This window comes from Natator depressus, chromosome 10, assembly GCF_965152275.1.
Source record: "Natator depressus isolate rNatDep1 chromosome 10, rNatDep2.hap1, whole genome shotgun sequence".
Lineage (NCBI taxonomy): Eukaryota > Metazoa > Chordata > Testudines > Cheloniidae > Natator > Natator depressus.
In genome coordinates, this window is record NC_134243.1 from 30,476,065 (window position 1) to 30,500,601 (window position 24,537).

Below are 24,537 nucleotides of genomic sequence, written 5' to 3' on the forward strand. Positions count from 1 at the left end.
GCTGTGCCCGGGCGGGTGTCACCCGGGATGCAGGGGCAGGGGGCGCTGTGCCCGGGCCGGGTGTCACCCGGGATGCAGGGGCAGGGGGCGCTGTGCCCGGGCGGGTGTCACCCGGGATGCAGGGACAGCGGGCGCTGTGCCCGGGCGGGTGTCACCCGGGATGCAGGGGCAGCGGGCGCTGTGCCCGGGCCGGGTGTCACCCGGGATGCAGGGGCAGCGGGCGCTGTGCCCGGGCCGGGTGTCACCCGGGATGCAGGGGCAGGGGGCGCTGTGCCCGGGCCGGGTGTCACCCGGGATGCAGGGGAAGGGGGCGCTGTGCCCGGGCCGGGTGTCACCCGGGATGCAGGGGCAGGGGGCGCTGTGCCCGGGCCGGGTGTCACCCGGGATGCAGGGGAAGGGGGCGCTGTGTCCGGGCCGGGTGTCACCCGGGATGCAGGGGCAGGGGGCGCTGTGCCCGGGCGGGTGTCACCCGGGATGCAGGGGCAGGGGGCGCTGTGCCCGGGCCGGGTGTCACCCGGGATGCAGGGGCAGCGGGCGCTGTGCCCGGGCCGGGTGTCACCCGGGATGCAGGGGAAGGGGGCGCTGTGCCCGGGCCGGGTGTCACCCGGGATGCAGGGGGGAGGTGCCCAGAGCATCCCGGTGACCGCCCGGCGTTTGCTGCGTGCCCGCCGCGCACCCCGCCCCGTGCGCTCCCCGGCGGCCGGGCCCGCAGGTGTCTCGCCAGCGCCAGAGGCGGCTGCAGCGTCGCTCCCGGCTCCGGTGGGCTCGGCGCTCCGCGGCTGCCCCCTCCCCCCGCCCCCTCTGGGCTGCCATTGGCTCCCGGCCCCGCGTCTCCCGCAGCCCCTCTCGCTGGCACCCGCCCCCGGAGCCCGGCTGTGCGGGAGAGGAGCGGCGCTCGCTCTCCGATCGCTCCGCAGCAACGCGGGGCTGGCTGGCTGGCTCGGCGGCTGCAGCCCGGCTCCCCCCCCGCCATCGCTCCCGGCGCCCTGGGAGGCGAGCAGCAAACCCGCCCCGCGCCGCCTCGTGCCTCCGATGAGCCCCGCAGCCGGCCGCCCCTGCAGCCAGCCAGCCCCGGCAGGTATATGGATAGGAGCTCCTTGCTGCAGCTCATCCAGGAGCAGGTGAGTGCTGGTTTCCAAGGCAGCGGCTGCTGCTCCTCTCCAGCTCGGATGGGGTGGGTGCCAGCCCAGCTCTGGCATGCAGGCTGGGGAGGGGGCTAACTTTCCATGGGGGGGGGGCGGTGGAACAGGGGCTCTCTGCAGACGTGCCACCCCGGCTCTGTGCCCATCCCCTTGGTATCTCCCTGGTGGGTTCTCCCCACGCCGCGTCGTTAGCTCGTGGCTTCGTGCAGACCAGGCCACGTGCACCTCTGGGGTCTGTCTCCCCCTCCTGGTGGCATCCAGGTGGGGAGCCCTGGTGTCCTCAGCCAGCACCGTCTCTGTCGTGCCTCTGAAATAGAACGGATGTGCTCGTGAGCGTGGATGTGGTGCCTGCTGGCAGCGAGGGGGCGGCTTACACTAGTGAGAGCCAAGCATCCCCCCCCCCCCCGCCAGCTCCGTCAGAGGCACTCTGAAGCTGGCCTGCCGTGACCCTGCTATTCCAGCTCCGGGGGCACCTCCTGAACCACCGGCTGCCAAGGGTGTTGGATCGGGGCACTTGCTCGAGCAGCAGAGGGGTAAATACGTGCTGTAGCCAGCAGCCTCAGTGGCCATGCAGCTCCTCTCACTTTTGACCTCCTCATTCATCCCAGCCCAGAGCTCTCTAGCTCAGAGGTTTGAGGCTAAGGACCTGATTCAGTGCAGCGCTGAGCAGCAGCAGCTGCCCTCAGACTGGACAAAGAGTGGTGAGGGGTGTCCAGCACCTAGAAACACTGAGCTCTAATTCATTAACACATGGTGGCACTGAGCCCTGTGACCTGACTACAGGATTGGGCCCTAGTGCATTCATACATGGTGGTCTGACTGCGGGATCGGGCCCTAATGCGTTAACACTGTGTTGCATTGAGCTCTCTGCTCTGATTGCAGGATTGGGCCGTAATGCATTAACCCTTGGTGGCACCGAGCGGCACTCTGTTCTGATTGATTCCCGGCTGGAACCCCTTCATCTACTCTGGCAGCCAAATTCAGTCTCTTTAGCCAGTCCCCTGCGCTGCCAGGGATTCTGATGTGGGGGAGATTGGTCGTTAATTTCAGTTAGGAATTTAGACTCCAAGTTCCCCTTTCAATAATTATCCCTATGACTCACTGCATAACCTTGGGCAAATCCCACAACCTCGTTGGAGGGGGGAGCTGGGTTACCAGGCGTCTCACTGGCAATCAGATGTGGGATCTGAGCTGAACCTCCAGGAGTTGAGGGGTACAAATGTGTCTAACCATCTCTGTAAGGAAAGGGTTGCCATGAGGGAGAGAGCTTGGGCCTGTTACACTCCTGGGGGAAGGGGAGCAGCAATGCCAGTCAGCCTAGAGCAGTGGTTCTCAACTTGCAGCCTGTGGGCCACTTGCAGCCCAATCAGCACATAGCTGTAGCCCAGGTGACCTCCTCAGGGCCATACAGGCAGTATATATATTGTGTGGATGCAGCCCACACAACACACAGAGAGCTGCGTATGCAGCCCACAATGGTAAATAGGCTGCGAACCACTGGCCTATAGATGATCGTCCAAAGGTTAGAGAGCTTCTTAGGGGAGGACATGGGCTTCAGATCCTGTCACCTCCATGTCCAGTCTTTCTCAGCAGCTAGAGGTTGAATAAACTTCCCAGTCCTCGTGCCCTGTGGGAGTTGTGATGCTGCAGCCTTAGGTGCAGGGGATATGAGCATCGGTGATGACAGTTTGATCTGGGAGGGTGCAGGCCACAGGCGCTGGAATGTGGCTGGAGATGGGGTCTCTGCAGGCCACTGAGTGGGGAATGACTTTGCTGCTGCTGCTTTGGTCTGTTATGGGCTGGCCAATTTGCACTGAAATGCACAAGGCAAGAGAGAAGCTGGGCAAGTGTGTGTTTGAGCGCATGTATGTACTTGTGCATGCATGGTAGGTGTGCATCTCCGTGTGTATTGTGCAAGCATGGAGCAAGTGTGCATGCTCATATGTGGGTATGTGTGTGCTTCTAAGTGCGCACTGGGTGTATGAAATGCCTATGTGCATATTCAGGTGGGTGGGTGTGCTTTCACATGGGGTGTGTGCCTGTGTATACTATGTGCATGCACGTGTGTGTGTGGTGGGGAGGGTGCAGGCATACATATTTATCGTGCCTATCATGTGCGTACAGGTATACATATGTGTGAGGCATGTGTATACTGTGCATCTCCAGGTGTATGTGTGGGTGGGCATGTGTGTACATGAGATGTGGAGGTATAGTATGTGTGCATCTCCATGTGTATGTGTGCCTATGCAGAACAAGCGTGTGATCCTAAGTGTGGACATACTGTAGTGTCTATATATGCGTGTAGATGGGTGTGCATTCACATAGGGCGTGCATGCATGTGCATGTATGCGCGCATGCAGACGGGTGTTGTGTGTGCTTGGGTCTGCATTTGTGTGTGATGTGCATGGGTGAGAGCATGTGCATTTGCTGTAGTACACGGTGGTGCTAGGGGGCAGCGATGGCAATGGTATTGGCCACAGGAAGAGCAAGTGAATAGCTCTTGACTCTAGTGAGCTGAATGGAGGCCCTGCTGTCATACCCAGGGAGAGGGGGCAAATGGCTGCCTGGTGGAAGTGGGTCGTTTACTGGAGGTCAAACCCAGTGGTACTGGAAAGTACCCTAGGGATTATTATTCCTGGTATATGTATTACAGTCATACCTAGAGGCCACAAGTGTGGTGGGAGCCCCTGTGCGCTAGGCGCTGTACGTACAATAGTAAGAGACAGGCGCTAGAGCTTACAACCTAGAGAGACAAAGAAGGGGAGGCACAGGGAGGCACTGAGTGGTGAAGTGACGTGGGCAGGGCCACTCAGCCAGTCTGTGTCTGAGCTGGGAATAGAGCCCAAGTTTCCTGAGTCCCAGTCCAGCACCGTAGCTATTTATCCACTAGCCCACACTTGGATGTGGCTGCTTATGCTGGGGGGTTGCCTACCTGAGATGCTGTTCAGTGAACACGGGTATCACAGCTTCCTTGGAGCCCCCAGTTCCCTGCTAGGCCCAGTGTGCAGGGAACTGGGGGCTCCAAGGAGAAAGTAAAAGTGGAATTGGTACCCGACGTGGGGTTTATTGTGTGTGGGGGGGTGCAATGTCCTACACTGCCCCCACACAGCACCTTCCTGACTGCTTCCTGGAGCACTGCCCCACCCCTCCTACAGCAAAGCCGTCCTAGGCTCACTGGGCTCTGGAAATGTAGCCCAGGGCACATGGCCAGCCACATGAAAGATCAGGAGCAAGCGCTGTGGAGAGGCAGTAACCCCTAGAGCAGTGGTTCTCAAACATTTTTTTTTCACAGACCACTTGAAAGTTGCAGGGGGTCTCGGCGGACCACTTAATGACCTTCTCAAATGTTGTTTGCACCGTTAGCTAACTAGTGTAAAGCGCGTTGGATAAAAGCGCTATATAAAAAAACCTTTATAATAATATTTTTTGTTCTACAAAGAAAAGCACACAACTCATATTTTTATATCAGTAGTTTTACCTTTTTAATGTGATGGATGTGCCCTCTCTCCCCCGCCACTGCAGCCCCCGAGCTGGGGCTGGGAAGGAGGAGGGTCTCTCCCCCACCACAGCAGCCTGGAGCTGGGGAAAGTCGTCTCTTTCTCTGGCTGCCGCAGCCCGGCACGTCCCAAATTCCCCCCGCCTCCTCTTCTCACCCCACTGCCCCCTCCCACTTACCCCCATTGCCCCCAAGGCCCCCACCTCACCTTACACGTGCATCTTCTCCAGGGTCCAGGCACCTAATTAGTGAAGTCGAGCCTGCGTGGCTCCTCTAATTAGGTGGGTGGCCCTTGGTTCTGTTGTGTGCAGCCGCCCAGGTGCGCACCTTAGAGGGAACCATCCGCGGACCACCTGAGTGGAGCTCGGTCTGCGGGCCACAGTTTGAGAACCTCTGCCCTAGAGAGCTCCGCTTGTAACTTGCTTTCCTTGTCTAGAGCAAGGTCTAGGTGCTGTGATCAGCCTCCAAAGGGTTAATTTGGCCATATGCTGCATCCCCCCTCCTTGTAATCCCCTTTCTCATGCTCTTGCGGTGAGGAGGGTCCCTTCCCCTTCCCTGGATTGGGCCCTCTCTGCAGCTGCTGCGCCCTCCAGGGCGAGATGCGAAGTCTCCACTAGATCTGTCAGTAGCCCCAGGGAGCAGTAGATTCTTTGGGCTGGAGAGGCTGCAGTCTCCCTCAGCTCAAACCAGAATAGCGTGTCCGTGTCCCACAGCATTCTCCGTCCTGCCCATTCCACAAGGACATTGCCAGGGAGCTCTCTGTTTTGCATTTTGTTCCCTGGAGAATAAGATGACAGAGACAATATTATTTGCAGAATAATTCTGTTTTACTGGCTTTGCCTCTCTGGGGCAGAACCCAGCCTCTGTCATGCCCTCGGCAGGGCCCTTAGCCACACTCTTCTTTTCTTCTTGACCTTCCAGCGTGGTTTTTTTTTTTTTTTTAAAGGCTAGCCCTTCCCCCACATTATTCAAAGTACTTTTCAAGGAGGAAATTGGATACAAACCTTCCTGGTAAATCCAGCATGACTGTGGCTTTGCTCTGGGTGAGTGAGGACGTGACACTTTTGGAAGAGCTGAAGGTGGTGCGCGGGGAATTAGATAGGGTTCTGTTCACTTGAGCCAGTGTGAGTCTGGCTCCCTGTTCTGAAGTGGGAGCAGGAGATGGGAGTGTGAGGGAAAGGGTGGGAAGTGCAAAGGAGAACTTGAAAAAGGCCCGCTCGTCAGCCCATCAGAATCCCTCCATTTGCACACCGAAGGGGCATTGCATCTCAAAGAGTTTGGAGCTGAGAGGAGGGTGCAGATGTGGACACGTTGAAATGGAATGGGCGATACAGCATGGATCACTTGATAACTGTCCTGTTCTGTTCATTCCCTCTGGGGCATCTGGCATTGGCCGCTGTTGGAAGACAGGATCCTGGGCTAAATGGGCCATTGGTCTGACCCAGTGTGGCCTTTCTTGTGTTCTTAAACTGCACGGGAAGCTCAGAAGAAGTTGGGAAATGGGGCGACATTGGGCTGCGTGTCCTGATTCAGGTTCAAGGTCTTCAGAGTTGATCCGTTGCTCATACTGCAGCTGGAATTGCTGGGACTTGAGGTATGAATCTGGGAAGTTTCTGAAGGGACTCAGGGTTTGGACACCTTGGTTCTGAACTCCGTAATCACAGCTGGTTATTGATTCCAGCCATGCTCTCCCAGTAAATGTAGGGCAGGTTGAAGGGGTCACCCACCTGGGGAACATTGTCCTTTGTAGAGCTAGAAGAACATCCTAACCCCCCTTCCCCAAGCCTTTTGAAGGCCTGTGAGTTTTGCTCCTTTTCCAGGGCCCTCGTATTTTACGTGCAGCTTCTGCTTTCTGGAAGTTGACCTGCAAAGAATTCGGGGGCTTGTTGGTGAAGGAGGAAGAGGCAGGAGTGTCATAAACAAAGGTGCTAGGGTTAGGGGTTCCTGCGCATGCTGACTTACCTCTCTTTGTCCTTCCAGAGCTCCAATTGCCTGAGCTCTGCGCATGTTAGTGAGTGTGCCCAGTGAGACAGGGCAGCATTAGCCCCATTTTATAGACTGTGATCAAGTCACCCCATAACTTTCTCTCCTGCCTTTAGCAGAGCCCACTCTCCCATCTTAGGAGCTGTGTAGGAGGGATGGAGTGGAAGGATTCTGTGGTCTGGACTGAGTCTCAGGAGCTCTTGGTTCATGTCCTAGACTTCCTTGGCTGCACTCATATGGGAGAGTGAGAGAGACAGAGCAGCTGGGCTGAGGGTTTCCAGGGTTAGTAAAACCCATTGTTGAAATACTTTGCTTTAAAAATCTCCCTCCATGACTGTGCCAGGCATTGTAGCAGAGTGAGGACTGTGGGGCAGCGCCCAGCCACTCCACTCCCCACAAGTTGACAGCTACTCCAGTGCCAGCCTCTCCTAGAAGAAGTGACCTTAGGGAATAGTGTAAGAGTCCTGGTGTAGGGAAGCTCCCATCTACTCCAGCCGCAGTGCCATCTTCCCAATGCTTGGAGCTGACCCCCTTCGGCCTTGGGTTCTCTGACTCTGGTTTCTTTTGCAGCTTGATCCAGACAACACCGGTTTCATTGGCGTAGAGACCTTCGCCAGCCTGGTGCACAGCCATGAGCTGCCCCTGGATCCCGCCAAGCTGGAGATGCTGGTGGCTCTGGCCCAGAGCAACGATGAAGGGCAGATCTGCTATCAGGAGCTGGTAGACCTGGTCAGTAACGTGAGTACTAGTAACAGCCCCGAGGTGCTGTAGATCTGTGTGCTGCCGGGGAATGCTTTGCCCAGGAAACATTGCAGCTGAAACAACCCACCTGGCAGTTCTAATCCTGCAGCCCCCAAGAGGACAGGCTCAGGGTGGCAACTGAAGGACAGATGGGCATCGCTCATGTGCATGAACCTGCCACTCAAAGGCAGGAGTTTTAGGGAGGGGAAGTGCAAAACCCAGCCCTCCGTTTAGTTCGGTGTTAGAGACCATGGGGCAAATTCATCCCTGGTGTAAGCGAGCCCGGCTCCTGCTGATGTCAGTGCCCTCTGCCCCCACTTACGCCAGGCTTGAACGTGGCCCTGAGACTCGAAGGTGTGGCTCCCAGGAAGTAACCACTCTCCCAGGGCGCCCGCTGCACAGAACGGAATGAAGCCCATTTGGTGGGATCCCTCAGGCCGGCCCAGTGCCCACTGTGGGCAGCTGGGCTGGGGTGCTGGAGAAGGAACTCCAAGTCAGCACTCCCTGCTGGCTGGCCTGTGTGAAATGAATTGGGGAGGTCTCATTTCAGCTCCCAGGGGACAAGAGGCTGTTCCACGCAAGCCAGCATTGTTGAGCAGGGAGGCCCAGCATGGCACGGGCCACAGAAGCAGAGCCGCTCCCTCCCTGAACTGAGACATGGTGGGGATGGTTTGTGTTGCTGATTGCTGTTCTCGGGAGGCCTCCCCAGGGCTGGCCATGTGGTGCCAGCACTGGGTGAGAGGAAAAGACAGTTGTGAGCAAAAGGAGGGGAACTCATGTGACTCCCCCATCGAGAGCCACCCTTATCACTGACTTCTGCAGGGAGCTCCTACAGCTTCTTCTCCAGGGTGATGGTGGGACAGCTCACAGCTAGGGGCTCCCACGCAGCCAGGGCTGCTGCCCCATTCTGTTCTAGCAGCTGCAACCGGGGAGGTAGGGCTTTGTCTGTAGCGGGCGCTCTGACCTAAGTTGCTGGTTCAGGACCCGTTTGAGAGGCCTCCAAGAGGGAAGCAAACAGGGAGGTGGAAAATAAAGAATATTTTCCCCCTTTTTTGCTGAGCTCTCGACTAAAGCAGGCAGCACCGCTGGCTATGCAGAAAGAAATCCTTAATTCTCCATAGATTATTCCTGATTGCCTTGGCCGAGCGAGGAAATGATCCGGCAAGAGAGAGACATTAGCATGCTGTCCCCATCCCTGCTGTGTGCTCAGAATCCCAAACCCGCCACGGCCCCAGCAAAAGCCCTTCCTCCCCCTCTCCTCAGCTGAGGATGGAGAAGGCCTGGGTCACAGTGCTTCCCTGATGATGGCAGGAACTGGAAGGAATGGGACGGGGAATCCCTGCCCTGGGCTGACCCCTGCTGGCAGAAGCTGGGAGTGGAGTAGCTGGGCGGGCTGTGTACCTCACGGTCTCTCTTTGCAGATTAGCAGTAAACGTTCCAGTAGCTTCAAACGAGCTATTGCCAATGGGCAGAGGGCACTGCCCCGGGACGTGCTGCTGGACGAGACCGGCCTGGGCTTCTACAAGCGCTTTGTCCGCTACGTGGCCTATGAGATCCTGCCCTGCGAGATGGACCGGCGCTGGTACTTCTACCAGCACCGCACCTGCCCTCCGCCCATCTTCATGGCAGCCATCACGCTGACCCAGGTATGCTGACTGCTCCGGGGGACCACATTGTCCTGCCCTTGTATCTGCCGTGGGAGAAGGGGCAGTCCTAGCAACCAGTCACTGGGGTAGGGCTCCCTGGCACCTGCATGTGATCTGAGAAAATAATCCACCCTGGGCACCTTCCTGGGGGATGCTGAGCTCCAAAGCCAGGGCAGGAGGAGGATGTCACAGAGTCACCCAGCCTGGCAGCAGGCAGGGGTATCACAGGCTCAGCTCGGCCTAGCATCGCGGCGGGGAATTCCTTCTGGTTATAACTGACAACTAGCCCCTTCCCTTCTGCAGATCATTGTGTTCCTCTGCTACGGGGCCCGGCTGAACCGGTGGGTCCTGCAGACCTACCACCCAGAGTACATGAAGAGCCCGCTGGTGTACCACCCGGGGCACCGAGCCCGGGCCTGGAGATTTTTCACCTACATGTTCATGCACGTCGGGTAAGGACATACCACTCCCATGCCCCCTGCGGGTAGGCAGCTCAGCTGGTGTGGAGAGACTGTGTTCCTGTCTCTCTGCAGCAGGTGGGGTGGTGAGGACTGTCACTGAAGCAGGGTGGGCCAGCCCAGGGCTGGATGAACTTGGGATATGAAGTCCTATCTCCCCCCCGGAGATCACAGAGCCTGCAGATCATGGCTAAGGTCGAGGTATGGGCGACAGCTCGCTCTGCTTGCTCTGAACTGCGGACTAGAACCGTTTATTTAACTCCTGGGGCACTGCATGGCTCCTGGGAACCGGTCACCTCTTGGCTGCCTCCTTGTCTCTAGCCCAGATCAGGAATGGCTGAAAGGTATTCCCACCCGATGGGCCTTTTGTTGGCCTGTGTGGAGTGAGGTGGGGGGGGTCTCAGTGCGTTCCTAGTGCACAACAGCCCCCAGCGCCTCCCTGGCAGTATCAGAAGAGAGGCCAAGGGCTGAATGGGCTTTGAGGCTGGCCTATCCTCTCCGCCGTAGGTGTGGTCCCTCCAGGTCAGGGTTCAGGTACCGCTGAGGGTCTGTCTACACTGTCTACATGGCAGCTGGGGAGACAGGCTCGTGCTAGCTCTGCTTGAGTAGGACACTAAAAATAGCAGGGTGGACACTGTTGTACAGGCGGTGGCCTGGGCTGGCCACCCAACCCCCTGGGCTCAGCCTGGAGCCTCCCCCATGCCACATCACCTGTGTTGCTAGTCGGAGAGGCCTAGCTCAAGCAAAGTTAGTATGCGTCTGTCTCTACCCACGCTGGGAGGGAGGAAGGCTCCCAGCTGCAGTGTAGACATCCCCTAAGAGGGCACGGGGTGGGCGGTACCTTGTATTGCAGCTGCCAGCACGGTGCCTTGCTTTGTGGGTAATAAAGGACATCAGACTCCAGGAGGGGGTTTTGAGCTGGATGAATAGTGAGACAGTTACATTTTGGGGACTAGAATTTAGCCTCAATTGGGTTTGCAGCCCTTCTTTGTTATTAATTATGATAATTATTATTACTCTTTGTATGATCATAGCATCTAGAACCCCCTTGTCACAGGACTCCACGGTGCTAGGTGCTGTACAGACAGAACAGAAAGACAGTCAGCTTGCAATCTAAGTAAAAGACAAGGGATGCCAGACAGATACGGACAGAGAAATGGGGGTGGAACAGTGAGACAAGTCTAGTCACCATGGTAGGCAGTGATCTCAGTGCACCTGCAGCCCAACCATTGTCCAGTTTTTTGTAGGCCCCATGCCAAGGGAGAGTTGGAAGGAGGGGTTTGAAGGAGGACAATGACGTGGCTTTGCAGCTGTGCACAGGGAGCTTCTCTCAAGTGCGAGGGGAGAAAGCACAAAAGTGCTTGTTTGAAAATGTAAGAAGTGGGTGACAGAGGCTGGGTTCCTGGGCCGAGCGGGGCGGGAGTTGACCTATTGATGCAGAATAAGAGAGAACAGGTCGGGTGAGGCTAGGACATGAAGACAAGAAACTTATGTTAGAGGCGATAGAGAAGGCGGAACCAGTGGAGGGATGCAGAGAGAGGTGTGGCAGGGTCAAAGCAATGGGCTGGGAGAATGATCTGATTTGCTGTTCGAATACCCGGATGGGCAGTTTGGTTTGGTCGAATTTCACAGAAAGCAAATTTGGGCCAGTGGTCAAGACTTGACTCAACACATTTGTCTTGTGAAGAAGTGACATTCCTTATGGGCAGAGGCAGATAATAAAGGGGAGGTCATCCAATCAGGAAGCAAAAGCAATACCAGGTGACTTGGAAGGAAGGATACAGTTGCGGATAAGACTTGGAGTCAGAAGACCTGGGTTCTAGTCCCGGCTCTACTATTTTCTCACTATGTGACCGTGGGGCAGATTGCTCTCCGTGCCTCAGTTTCCCCACCTGTAAAAGAGGGCGCATCACAGTTGTGAGGCTTAATTCATTAACACTTGTAAGCACATCAGCTGGGATGGAAATGAGCCCCACTGAAAAGCCTATAAATACACAGAGTTTTAGCATCAAATGATTGCTGGGACAGTGGGTGAGCAGCCCACAGTCTGCAATTCATTCGCACAGAACGCTGATCAAACTATATTGAAGAGGGTCAGATTTGTGGAGCAGACAGTTCCCCAACAGGAGAAAGGGATAAAGTCACTGGTGGCCTAGCATTACTGACAGTCCAGGCCCTTCCACCTCTGCCAACCCTTCCCTGGTACTACTCCCCACGTCCAAGCTGCCAGGATTTGTGAAAGAAAAGCTGTGTCCTGGCAGCTAAATACTGGCATGAAGACCGAATCCCAGGGTTGCTCACCTCCCAGTCTGTCGTCATGGAAAGAGCTGCGATGTCATAAATCCAGCCTTATGATGTTGCTGTGGGAGGCAGGATAAGGGGGGCTATGATGCGTGGGAAACACCTTGTCGATTCTTGAGGGATTTGCATGCTGGCCAAGCAGTGTCACGAGAGATGAGAGGTGACAGCGTAGGGCTGGAAAGCTTTTCCGCAGGACTGAAGTTCCTCTTGAGCTACTTGGAGGTGCTCTCTTGTACCTGGCTCCTGCTTGTGCCTGCCCAGAATTGGGGCACATCGAGGGTGAGCTCAGATGCATTACCCGTGTTTAAATGTATTTCATGCCAAAGTTGCCGGGTTTCTCTTTCTTTTCCCCCTTCTCCATCTGTGTCAGAGCACAAGCATTCACCTCAAATGCCTGGAGAACGAAGCAAGTGACCAGTGGCTCAGAATAGGCCGGACCCCAGGGGCCCTCCCAATACGTTTTGCATGAGAACGGCTCCAGACCCACACACACTGATGCTCAAAGGCAGAGTAAGGGGGAAGAGGGATCACACGAAGGGGCCATCGGCCAGCAATGGCCACGAATAGCAGCAGAAAAGCAAGCTGCTCTGTTACGTCGCTCTGTGTCCCAGGCGGGAGAGACATGGCTTCGACTACTTCCCAAGCTAGTGTCTAACGGGGACGACAGCCATCTCCCGCCCTCATAGATGCTCTCAGCGCAGAGACCACGGCTTTGTGGGGCTCACCAGCGCGGTAACAGCAAAGAATGCCAATTAGGGATGATACAAATAATTATCATTGAAAGGAACGACAAAGGTCTGATCACGGGAACGCAGCCCGTTCCCCCGATTGGTGAGATTAGCTGCAATTAACGCTTATCATGGCCTCTTGATTGGTGGGATTAACAACAGACCGCCCTCTAATTGGAGGCTGTTTGGTGAAACGTCGCCCGTTTAGCACTGGGGTGGTGTTATCTTGAAATAGATCCCCGATGCCAATGTCGGTGGGATCCTAGAGGCTGCCTGGCATTTCAGGGCTCGGCCAGGACTCATTGCTATGTGCCCAGGGCATTCCTGGGAACAGGCCCCATGGCAGGAGGCTGCAGCCGCGTCTTCCTATCTCAGACCTTCCACCCTTGGCCCTGGGAGGTCTCAGCTCAGTGAGTGAATGTGGCCACTGGCTCTCAAGGCTCCAAGTGAAAACAAATTCAGCTGGAAGTGGTGTTTACACAAGCTGCAATGGGATGGACTGTCCCAGGGAGCGGATCTTGGAAGAGGGATCTTTTTGGTCTCCGTTTCCAATCCTGCCCAGGTTAGGTGGGCTCAATTCAGTTCCCTCCTGGGTGGATATCCACAGGTGTGGCTGGGAGCAGCCATCACAGCGAGGCTTGCAGGAGAAGGGTCTGGGCTACACAAGGAAGCATGGGAGGCAGGAGGTTTTATTTGTGACTAGCTTAGTCTGTGCCCTTGGGCAAGTCACTGCCCCTCTGTTTCGACTCCTGCTCAGTAAAACGGGGGTGCTGGAAGGACTCATTGGTGTGTATAAAGTGCCGAGAGATGAGGTGCTGCAGATGTGCAGAGCTGGGCCATGAAGAGCGGCCTTCCCTTCCCCCCGTACAGAGGCCCTCCCTGCTCAGGGTTGCGGCACACTGGCTGGGCTGGGGAGGGAGGCTCTTGAGAGGCAGCGGGTATCCACCTCCCACGGAAGCCAGTGGGAATTTCAGGTGCTCACCAGCATCTCCCACGGTTGGGCCTAGTTGCTCTGTGCTGAGGCCAGCATGGGATCCTAAAGCCTTCAGAAGGGAAGGGTTGGGCCAAAGTCTCAATTAGCATTTGTTATTCCCAGAAACTCCCTGATCCATCCTGGGCCCTGTGTTTAACCTGCTGCCTTCCTGCACAGGGCACTGTGTACCCTCCCACCCCTGCCCTGTGTGCGCAGCTGGCCAGCGCCCTCTGCTTGCCTAGTCCGTACCGAGTTACTGCTGGATGAATGTGTTTCCTTGTCTCTCTGTCTAGGCTGGAACAGCTGGGATTCAACGCCCTCCTTCAGCTGATGATTGGGGTCCCCTTGGAGATGGTCCATGGCATCTTACGCATCAGCTTCCTCTACCTGGCGGGAGTGCTGGCAGGTGGGTGAGGAGCGCCCGGCTGGAGGCTGCCTCCTGCAGGAATTCCCTTCCCCTGCACTGGCGGCGAAGGCTCATTCAAGACCCCGTCCCGCTGCCAACCCGGCTGTTAGCTCCCCCTTATTCCCATGGTGACTGATCCTCCTAGAACCGAGTCCTCAGCTGTCCCCTGGGCCCCTCCTGAGACGGCTGCAAAGGCCCAGGTGTGTGCCTATGCTGTGGCAGTCAGCCTGAGAGCTCACCGCTGTCTTCTCCTGCCAGCTTCTTTTCTCCTTTGCTCCTCTCTTGGCCTGTCTTTCCCTTCCCATGTTCTCTCCGCCTTCCCCTCTTCCCCCTGGCGATGCAGGCCACTCCTGGGCTCTCCCCACACCCACCCGCTAAGCTGTCAGAGCTCTGCATTTCCGTCTCCCTTATTCCCAGAAGGTGGGTCAGCACCGCCAGCTGAGATCAATAAAGAATTAGAGCTGCTCGTGATACATTACGTGTCCTTAGGTCAGGCGGAGCCCCACTGAAATGGCTGAGGGCAGCAGGGCTGGGGGAAAGATTGCCCTTCATGGGCAATTTCCAGGAGAGCCGGGCTTTGTTGGGCTTGTAGAGATGGTGACCCAGATCTCTGCTGAGCTTCAGTTGGTTACTGACTTGCTCCCAGAGGTCCCCTTCCTACGGCTCTATTCCCTTCTCCTGTAAACCGGATCTGGGTTCCACAGACACAGATAGTGATTGCAGTGGGTTGGCTCCCTTTAACAGGGGTTCAGAGCTCCTCCTGTGGGTCTCGATATTGTCCCTGTGATATCTGGAGTGCCTGGGGAGAGTGGAGCCCCGCACTGTAACCCTGCTGTGGGGGAACGCAGCTGCAGCCAGCCCTGGGACACTGGGGAAGGGCTATTATCCCATCTCATCTGCCCAGGACAGCCATGTAGTAAAGTGGCTGTGTGTGTGATAACGCTGCCCTCTATTGGATGGAAGCAGAACTTCTCAGCTCTGCATCACATGCCCCACAGCGAATGGAGATTCTCCTCTAGCTCGGATGATGCTACCCTGGGAAGTACATGCAGGAGGGTCCCCAGCTTTGGGTTTTATATTCAGCTGGTGGAAATTGGCCATGCCCTTGTAAGCCACGTTCACTCTGCAGCTGCAGAAGAGGTAGCAGGAGCAGTGCCAACTCCCCTAGTCTGCCCAGCCTGACCTGGAGGGACCTGAGGCTGGAGGGAAGGCCAGGATCCACAGCACATTCCATGCAAGGCCCCTCTGCTGCCAAAAATGGGAGCAAATCAGGGCCAGGCACGATGGGTTTATGCCCCCCGGGAGCAGCACTGAGACTCCAAAGTAGCCTTCACATAACCCTGACTTTCACTCATAGCTGAGTTGGGTTTGAACCAGTGACCTAGAATTGAGGGGCTCAGTGTCCCCGCGCCAGCTTCTTGCAATAGCTTTGTTTCAAACCAGTGGATTTGTGTGGCCGTGAGGCGGGAACTAGCTGGCATCGGGGTGGAGGGTGGAATCCCCAGCCACCCCGTCATCCTCATTTCAGGGACCTCTGTTTCTCTTGCAGTCCCGCACCATGGTTTTTGCCGTGGCCTGTACTGCATCCATGGAGAAGGGGGCGGGGGCCCTGGGGAAGTATCAGAACCAGACTTTTCCCCCACCCCGCTGTCGCTAACCCCCAGCACCTTGCGCTGTGATCGCATTAGACTTCATCATGGATGGGAAAGCCCACCCAAGAGCGCAGGAAGTGGTGGTGGTGGCTCTGACTACCTGAGTCAGTACCAGATCAATGCTGCAGGGGGCACTGTGCTGCTGGAGTCTCTTGGGTGAAGCCTGAGTCCCCAGAACTGATACCTAGATGCTATAGTGATAGGCATTCCCCGGTTCCCTAGTCATTGGGAGCAGCATGAGAAGTGCTGTCTGATTTCCCCAAAGCCATGGTGGCGTAGCTGGGAGAGGCGGCACACAGTGCAGTGTGGGGCAGGGCTCCATTCCCCAAACACCTCTTCCCTGTGTGACAGGGAGATCTTGTCTCTCACCTGGCAGGATGCAGTCCCAAATCCTGTTGTTGCCATGCCCAGTGGCCTTAGATGGAATTGCTCTGCCAAGTCCTTCGGGGAGTCAGTTCCAGCACAGCTGTCCAGGGCAGCAGTGGATGGGGTGTGCAGGGAGCTGTGTCCCTCCTCAACTCTGAACCTCCACTCCTTCTAGAGCAGCACAAAAAGCCAGGAAGAGCCCTGCGGGGCTGTCGCCCACCAGTCATCCTAATGGGCCAAGTTCATCCCTGGTGTAACCCTAGTTGGTTTCAGGGATCAAGCAGGGATGAATTCAGCCCAATGCATGTTTGTGCACTGCATGTATTTTGAGGTGTCAAATCAGCTGGGTGTACCTTGACTTTAGCAAAGCTTTTGATATAGTCTCCCACAATATTCTTGCCAGCAAGTTAAAGTAGTATGGATTGGATAAATGAAAGGTGGATAGAAAGCTGGCTAGATTGTCGGGCTCAACGGGTAGTGATCAACAGCTCGATGTCTAGTTGGCAACTGGTATCAAGTGGAGTGCCCCAGGGGTCGGTCCTGGAGCCGGTTTTGTTCAACATCTTCATTAATGATCGGGATGATGGGATGGTTTGCACCCTCAGCAAGTTCACGGATGACACTAAGCTGGGGGGAGAGGTAGATACACTGGAGGGTAGGGATAGGGTCCAGAGTGACCTAGACAAATTGGAGGATTGGGCCAAAAGAAATCTGATGAGGTTCAACAAGGACAAGTGCAGAGTCCTGCACTTAGAACGGAAGAATCCCATGCACCGCTACAGGCTGAGGACCGACTGGCTAAGCAGCAGTTCTGCAGAAAAGGACCTAGGAGTTACAGTAGATGAGAAGTTGAATATGAGTCAGCAGTGTGCCTTTGTTGCCAAGAAGGCTAACGGCATATTGGGCTGCATTAGTAGTAGCACTGCCAGCAGATCGAGGGAAGTGATTATTCCCCTCTATTCGGCACTGGTGAGGCCACATCTGGAGTATTACGACCAGTTTTGGGCCCCCCACTACAGAAAGTATGTGGACAAATTGGAGAGAGTCCGGCGGAGGGTAATGAAAATTATTAGGGGGCTGGGGCACATGACTTATGAGGGGAGGCTGAGGGAACTGCTCTTGTTTAGTCTGCAGAAGAGAAGAGTGAGGGGGGGATTTGATAGCAGCCTTCAACTACCTGAAGGGGGATAATGCCAGGTGCCCCAGAGGGAGTGAACCTAACAGGTAATGATCCAGTGATCTCTCTCCTGCCATCCATCTCCACCCTCTGACAAACAGAGGCTAGGGACAACATTCCTTACCCATCCTGGACTTAACCTCCATGAATTTATCCAGTTCTCTTTTAAACCCCGTTATAGTCCTAGCCTTCAAACCTCCTCAGGCAAGGAGTTCCACAGGTTGACTGTGCGCTGAGAGAAGAAGAATTTCCTTTTATTTGTTTTAAACCTGCTACCCATTAATTTCATTTGGTGGCCCCTAGTTCTTATATTATGGGAACAAGTAAATAACTTTTCCTTATTCACTTTCTCCACACCACTCATGATTTTATAGACCTCTATCATATCCCCCCTTAGTCTCCTCTTTTCTAAGCTGAAAAGTCCTAGCCTCTTTAATCTCTCCTCATATGGGACCCATTCCAAACCCCTATTCATTTTAGTTTCCCTTTTCTGAACCTTTTCTAATGCCAGTATATCTTTTTTGAGATGATGGGACCACATCTGTATGCAGTATTCAAGATGTGGGCATACCATGGATTTATATAAGGGCAATAAGATACTCTCCGTCTTATTCTCTATCCCTTTTTTAATGATTCCTAACATCCCGTTTGCTTTTTTGACTGCCGCTGCACACTGTGTGGACATCTACAGAGAACTGTCCACGATGACTCCAAGATCTTTCTCCTGATTAGTTGTAGCTAAACTAGCCCCCATCATATTGTATGTATAGTTGGGGTTATTTTTTCCAGTGTGCATTACTTTACATTTATCCACATTACATTTCACATGCCATTTTGTTGCCCAATCACTTTGTTTTGTGAGATCTTTTTGAAGTTCTTCCAGTCTACTTTGGTCTTAACTATCTTGAGCAGTTTAGTATCACCTGCAAACTTTGCCACCTCACTGTTTACCCCTTTCTCCAGATCATTTATGAATAGGTTGAATAGGATTGTTCCTAGGACTGACCCTTGGGGAACACCACTAGTTACCCCTCTCCATTCTGAACATTTACCATTTATTCCTACCCTTTGTTCCCTGTCTTTTAACCAGTTCTCAATCCATGAAAGGATCTTCCCTCTGATCCCAGGACAACTTAATTTACATAAGAGCCTTTGGTGAGGGACCTTGTCAAAGGCTTTCTGGAAATCTAAGTACACTATGTCCACTGGATCCCCCTTGTCCACATGTTTGTTGACCCCCGCCTCAAAGAACTCTAATAGATTAGTAAGACATGATCTCCCTTTACAGAAACCATGTTGACTTTTGCGCAACAATTTATGTTCTTCTATGTGTCTGACAATTTTATTCTTTACTATTGTTTCAGCTAATTTGCCCGGTACTGACGTTAGACTTACCGGTCTGTAATTGCCAGGATCACCTCTAGAGCCCTTCTTAAATATTGGCGTTACATTCACTATCTTCCAGTCATTGGGTACAGCAGCTGATTTAAAGGACAGGTTACAAACCATAGTTAATAGTGCCGCAATTTCACATTTGAGTTCTTTCAGAACTCTTGGGTGAATGCCATCTGGTTACTGTTAAGTTTCTCAATTAATTCCAAAACCTCCTCTAGTGACACTTCAGTCTGTGACAATTCCTCAGATTTGTCACCCACAAAAGATGGCTCAGGTTTGGGAATCTCCCTAACATCCTCAGCTGTGAAGACTGAAGCAAAGAATTCATTTAGTTTCTCTGCGATGACTTTATCGTCTTTAAGTGCTCCTTTTGTATCTCGATCGTCCAGGGGCCCCACTGGTTGTTTAGCAGGCTTCCTGCTTCTGATGTACTTAAAAAAACATTTTGTTATTACCTTTTGAGCAGGGGGTTTGACGAGATGACCTCCTGAGGTCTCTTCCAATCCTAATCTTCTATGATCCTATGATTCTACCAGCGTAAAGTCCAGTAACCTCTTTCTAGTATGTGGAGTGTGCCTATTGTAGGCAGTGTGTGTGTGTTGTGTTAGCTAGCGTGTATATATGGTCTGGGTAAGGTGTGGAGTGTGCCGACTGTAGGCAGGGTGTGTGTGTTGTGTTAGCCAGTGTGTATATACGGCATGGGTAAGATATGGAGTGTGCCGATTGTAGGCGGGGTGCGTGTGTTTTGTTAGCCAGTGTGTATATATGGCCTGGGTAAGGTGTGGAGTGTGCCGATTGTAGGCGGGGTGTGTGTGTTGTGTTAGCCAGTGTGTATATATGGCCTGGGTAAGGTGTGGCACGTGTGCTGCGAGGTGTGAGCTCCTGGGATGCGGTTGGGGCCTATGGGGTGCATGTGGAGTGTGGGCTCCGGGGGTGGGTGCTGTGTGGGGGGTGGTGTGCTGGCTGTGCCGAGAGTTACCGTGCCGTGTGAGGGGTGAGTGCGCTGGGGCTGGGGTGGGGGAGATAGGTAGAGCGTGTGTAACTGAGTTTGTCACGTGGGCAGATGGAGAGGAAAAGCCCGAGTATGGAAACCTCCCATTCAAATTGGATGCTGAGCGAGTGAACGACTGACGCCCCGGAGCACCTGTTTGCCCTGCCCCCCCACATCTTCCTTCCTCGGGAGAGGGGTCTAGTCCTGCCTAGGGTGATCCTCTCTCCCCCACTCTGTAACCCCCTTTCCTCTCTCCCCCACAGGCTCCCTGACTGTCTCCATCACAGACATGAGGGCCCCTCTGGTCGGAGGCTCGGGGGGTGTCTACGCCCTCTGCTCCGCTCACCTGGCCAACGTTGTCATGGTAGGTACCTGGCTCTGCAGCCAGGCCAGCCCTGGGGAAGGACAGACTGGGAGGTGGCTGATTTGCTTCTCCTCCCTGGCACTGGAGATCTGGTGTCCCTTAGGATCACAGGACAGCAGAGAGGACGTCCCTGGGCCAGGAGCCCCCAGTGAGATGAGGCTAAAGGGGATTTGGCCAGGTTGGGGAGAGCAGCATGGCGGGCCAGCGGTGTGTCTGGGCCTGCAGGGTTACTGTAAGTCGCCATTCTGCTCACGTTCCAACAAACAGCTTTGGTCTGTGTCTTTTGATACATAACCAGCCGGGGGACTAGCACTGCAGGAGGGACCAGTTCATTCCTGATCTCCTGTCCAGCACCAGCTGGGGCACTGCACTGGCAGCGGGGGCAATGCTGAGTGGGAGAGGTCTGATAGGTACCCGGAGAAGCCTTTGCCTCTGCCTCTGTCTCTGTCTCTGCCATTACCAGTGACAGCTGGGCAGCTCTGGTAGGCTCAGTGTGGGGTATCTGCCTCCCGCAGGCTGTCCTATCTCTGTGCTTACGCCCATTGATGGGCCCAGCACAGGCCCCCTGCTTTCCAGGTCCTGTAAGCCGGCTCTGGCCACCATGTCTTGTTCCATGGGATGCGGCTGTGGGCAGGCGGTGGGCTCCCTGCGCACACGGAGCGCCACTCACTCCCGCTGCCATTTTGAATGATGAGCAACAGCCTGGCCGGCCACCCTCAGGTCCCTCCCCACTTTGAAATGGTCCAAAGGGGATCCCAGGCCACAGCTCTCATGCCGCCGTAACTTGGGGTCTCTGTCCACAGAACTGGGCGGGGATGCGTTGCCCGTACAAGCTGCTCCGGATGGTCCTGGCTCTGGTGTGCAGTAAGTACGTGTCGGATGTGGTCAGGCAGTGGAGAGCAGGGCCTGTGGGAGCCTAGCTGGGTGAGGCTGCTGGCAGCACTGTGGTGTCTTGAGATTTCAAGGGCAGAAGGGACCAATCTAATCACCTAGTTCAGTTGCCGGTCTCACGCAAGCCAGAGAACCTCACCCAATAGGGTTGCCAACTTTCTAATCGCACAAAAGGGAACACCTTGCCCCTCCTCTTCTCTGTGGCCCCGCCCCTGCCCCGCCCCTTCAGAGGCCCTGCCTCCACTCACTCCATCCCCGCTCCCGCTGTCGCTTGCTCTCCCCGACCCTCACTCACTTTTACTGGGCTTGAGCAGGGGCTTGGGGTGTGGGAGGGGGTGAGGGCTCCGGCTGGTGGTGTGGACTCTTGGAGGCAGTTAGGGTGCAGGAGAGAGTGCAGGGCTAGGGCAGGGGGTTGGAGTGCAGGAAGGGGTGAGGGATCTGGCTGGGGGTCTGGGGTGGGGCCAGAAATTAGGGGTTCAGGGTGCAAGAGGAGGTTCTGGGTTGAGGCAGGGAGTTGGGGTGTGGGAGGGGGATCGGGGCGCAGGCTCCAGCCAGGCGGTGCTTACCTCAGGCAGCTCTTGGTCGATGGCACAGTGGGGCTAAGGCAGGCTCCCCGCCTGCCCTGCCTCTGTGCAGCTCCTGGAAGTGGTGGCATGTCCCTGTGGCCCCTAGGTGGAGGGGCCAGGGGGCTCTGTGTGCTGCCCATGCCTGCAAGCGCCATCCCCACAGCTCCCATTGGCTGTGGTTCCCAGGAGCTGCACAGAGCTAGGGATCTAGGGGCCGCAGGGACATGCCAGCTGCCTCCGGGAGCTGAGCAGAGCCAGGGCAGGCAGGGAGCCTGCCTTAGCCCCACTGCATCGCTGACCAGACTTTTAATGGCCTGGTCCATGGGGCTGACCGGAGCCGCCAGGATCCCTTTTCAACAGGGCGTTCCAGTCCAAAACCGGATGCCTGGAACCCTACCCCCCAGGGATTCCTGCCCTGGGGGGAATTATCTTCCTTACTCTGTAAGCGACTCCTCCCAAGTGCAGTACGTTGTGATTGAACTAGCTCTCACTCTCTTCCATGCCAGGACCCCAAGGTTCCCCCTTCCCATGTGCCAAAAGGAAGGGCAGGTGGTTGTTACCCCCATAGGCCTGTATGACCGCCGCTAAGGGATGAGTTGAATCAGAGCATTTCTTTTAGAGAGGCATCTGGGCTCAGTGTAGGGACTCGCAGGGATGGAGAGCCCACCACTTCCCATAGCTTGTCACCCCCACCGATACGCAGATGCTGATGGTGAAGAATTGCACAACCTTCCACCGGGAAGCCCCTGTCTGCATCTGGGAGAAGGGAGGCCTGGCACAGTGGGCAGGATTGCTGGGGATCAGCAGGGTCCTATGGGATAGACTTGCAGGGGAGGTGACTGGGGCATGAGAAGGGAAGACTCTCTAGGGCAGCGGTGGCTCTTAGCCAATAGCCTCCTCAGCAGAGTTGTGGCGAACATTCTCACTCTTCGTCCTCCCCCTTGCAGTGAGCTCCGAGGTGGGCCGTGCCGTATGGCTCCGTTTCTCTCCACCCCTGGTGGCCTCTGGCCCCCAACCCAGCTTCATGGCCCATCTGGCAGGTGCCATCGTGGGCATCAGCATGGGGCTGACCATCCTGCGCAGCTACGAGGAGAACCTGCAGGACCAGTGTGTCTGGTGGGTGGTGCTGCTCTCCTACGCCACCTTCCTTGTCTTCGCCGTCTTCTGGAACATATTCGCCTATGACCTGCTGGGGACACATATCCCTCCTCCGCCATAGCATCCCCCCCGGGCCCTCCACACCCACCCTGAAAGTGCCAAAACCCAGACGATGCGGGTGCCAACCTCCTGGCCGGAGCCCTGCCTGTTACCAGCCACACACTTCTTCTATCAGTGTGTTATTTCAGCCGGATGCCGGACTGGATCTTCCTCGGCCCCTGCCTGAGGTTGGGAGGCAACAGATGCGTGACACGGAAACAAGGAACACTGCCCGCTCGCAAATCCCGAGGCAACCCCCCTTCCTTCCCTGCGCAGCCGAGCTCGGCCAGAAAGCTATTCCGCCCTCGTGTGTGTGAGCGAATGTGTGCCCCCCGGGCGAGCGTGGGCGGGAGTGAATCGGCTGACCTGCCCCCCTGTGCCAGGCTGGGTATGCCAATGCTCCCTACTGAATGTACAGTCTTCCTGCCCCTACTTCTCCTTAGCTCTCTTGGGGGCAGGGGCAGCCCAGCTACTCTGCTTTGGGCAGCACCAGCACAGCAGGGACCCCAGTAAAATACTGCTCCCCTGTGAAGGTGGTTCTCTCGCTCGCTCTCATGCCCTCTGTTCCCCCTTTCCTGCTTCTCCCCATCCCTGCACCCCATTCTCCGTGCAGTCCCTTATGGCAGAGCCCTGCGGGGGCAGCACGGTAAGGGTGGAAAAGCTCCCTGCATGAAATCTCTGCTCCTTGCTTCCAGGCCCAGTAGAGAGTAGCGAGGAGACTCCATTTGCCCATGGCCAGCAGAGACCGGGCAGACAGCAGCAGCCACGGGTGCCCCCTGACTCTGCAGAAGATAGGGCCAATACAGTTGGGTGCAGGGACTGATGGAATCTCAGTGTAGCCACAGGCCAGGAAGCAGGTCAGGAGGGAGCCCATCTTTCCTTTATCCCTAGGAAACAGCCATGTCAAGCTCTGGTCTCTGTACCAAGGGCAGTTACAGTGCTCCCTGGCTTATTTAACCCTTTAAGAGCTCACATGGCACACAGTTCAGGGTTAGTCTGAGCACCCACCCACTGTGCAGGGGCCAGGGCCTCCCAACACAAATTGCTCTTTTACATGATGGACTCTGGTGCCAACAAGATTTTTTCTGCGCCAAATCAGAGCTTGAGACCAGCCAGACTCGTTTCAGCTGTGACCCCCAGTTTGGCTCTCCAGGTCCCAAAGCCTGCACACCCCAGAGGTTTCAATAGCTGGTGTGAAACACCTCCTGGAGTCGCTCCACGGCGGCAGGCGTTGCTGGGAGCTTTCCCGAGCAATGGGTTGGTGCCTCATGCTGAGAGGGGCAGGGATGGCCGAGGGAAAGAGGCAGGACCCGCATTTGAAGTCTGACCCTTTTTGGAGTATAAATAAATATTTTGCACACCATGTGGCTCTGCTCTCTGTCTGTCTCCACTGCAGTGTTGCATCCATTCCCTGGCTCCTCCTAGGGGAGGACTAGGTTTCCCCGTCTTGGGCAAAGAACCAGAAGCCAGGCTTGCTTATTCACTGCTGAATGGGACATAATCCTCATCTGCTGTGGCCCAAATGGAAAATTGCTCATCCACATAGAGCCACTTGTGACATCCGGGCTTGTGGCTGATGATGAGGGAGGACTGGCAAAGGACTGGGTATTTGAAGTGGGGCTGCCTTCCACCAATGGCCCATACATTGAGTGCTGCTGTAGTTTGTCCCACATGCTAAGATTCTGGGAGTGTGGGGAGTTATTCCTGATTCACTCCCTGTGTGGACACTCTTATTCTGGATTAAGAGTGTTCTGTTCTAACAAAATCCATTTTGGATGTGGATTTAGCTAATCTGCAAGAAGGCACTCTAATTCTGGAATAAGAGTGTCCCCACAGGGAGTGAATCAGGAATAGTTCATCTGCTTTCCAGTCACACCCTACTTTATCCAGTTTAACAGTCACATGTAGACAAGATGATTTGTACCAGCCGAGTGTGGGGCCAGCTCCTCAGTAAATCACCGTAGCTCTGATTTTAGTAGAGTGATGGTTGTTCACAGTAGCTGAGGAGCTGAGCCTTTAACTTGGCAGTACCACACCCTATTCTGAAGTGTGTCAGGCTCACTT

At 55.5% G+C, this 24,537-nt stretch overlaps 1 protein-coding gene across 3 annotated transcripts; it reads left to right on the forward strand.

Annotated features, from left to right (window-relative positions):
• Window positions 1–963: 963 nt before the first annotated feature.
• RHBDL1 (rhomboid like 1) lies at window positions 964–23,831 on the forward strand. 3 transcript variants are annotated; one of them, XM_074965583.1, is made up of 8 exons: window positions 964–1,121; window positions 7,192–7,359; window positions 8,784–9,008; window positions 9,312–9,460; window positions 13,762–13,874; window positions 19,719–19,819; window positions 20,623–20,683; window positions 22,224–23,831. In XM_074965583.1, exons 1-8 carry the CDS (start codon window positions 1,083–1,085, stop codon window positions 22,493–22,495), a joined length of 1,128 nt encoding a protein of 375 aa, XP_074821684.1. In that variant the 5' UTR covers window positions 964–1,082; the 3' UTR covers window positions 22,496–23,831. The 3 variants fall into 3 exon arrangements, with proteins under 3 accessions (XP_074821684.1, XP_074821685.1, XP_074821688.1); XM_074965584.1 differs by having other exon boundaries at window positions 7,192–7,350; XM_074965587.1 differs by lacking the exon at window positions 964–1,121 and adding an exon at window positions 5,072–6,232.
• Window positions 23,832–24,537: the final 706 nt, after the last annotated feature.

Excerpts from the sequence above, each read along its gene's own strand:
- RHBDL1 (XM_074965583.1), top strand. The coding sequence starts at position 1,083 with ATGGATAGGAGCTCCTTGCTGCAGCTCATCCAGGAGCAG. Across the intron at positions 9,009-9,311 it reads CAGCCATCACGCTGACCCAG|ATCATTGTGTTCCTCTGCTA; the intron begins GTATGCTGACTG and ends TCCCTTCTGCAG. Across the intron at positions 9,461-13,761 it reads TACATGTTCATGCACGTCGG|GCTGGAACAGCTGGGATTCA; the intron begins GTAAGGACATAC and ends CTCTCTGTCTAG.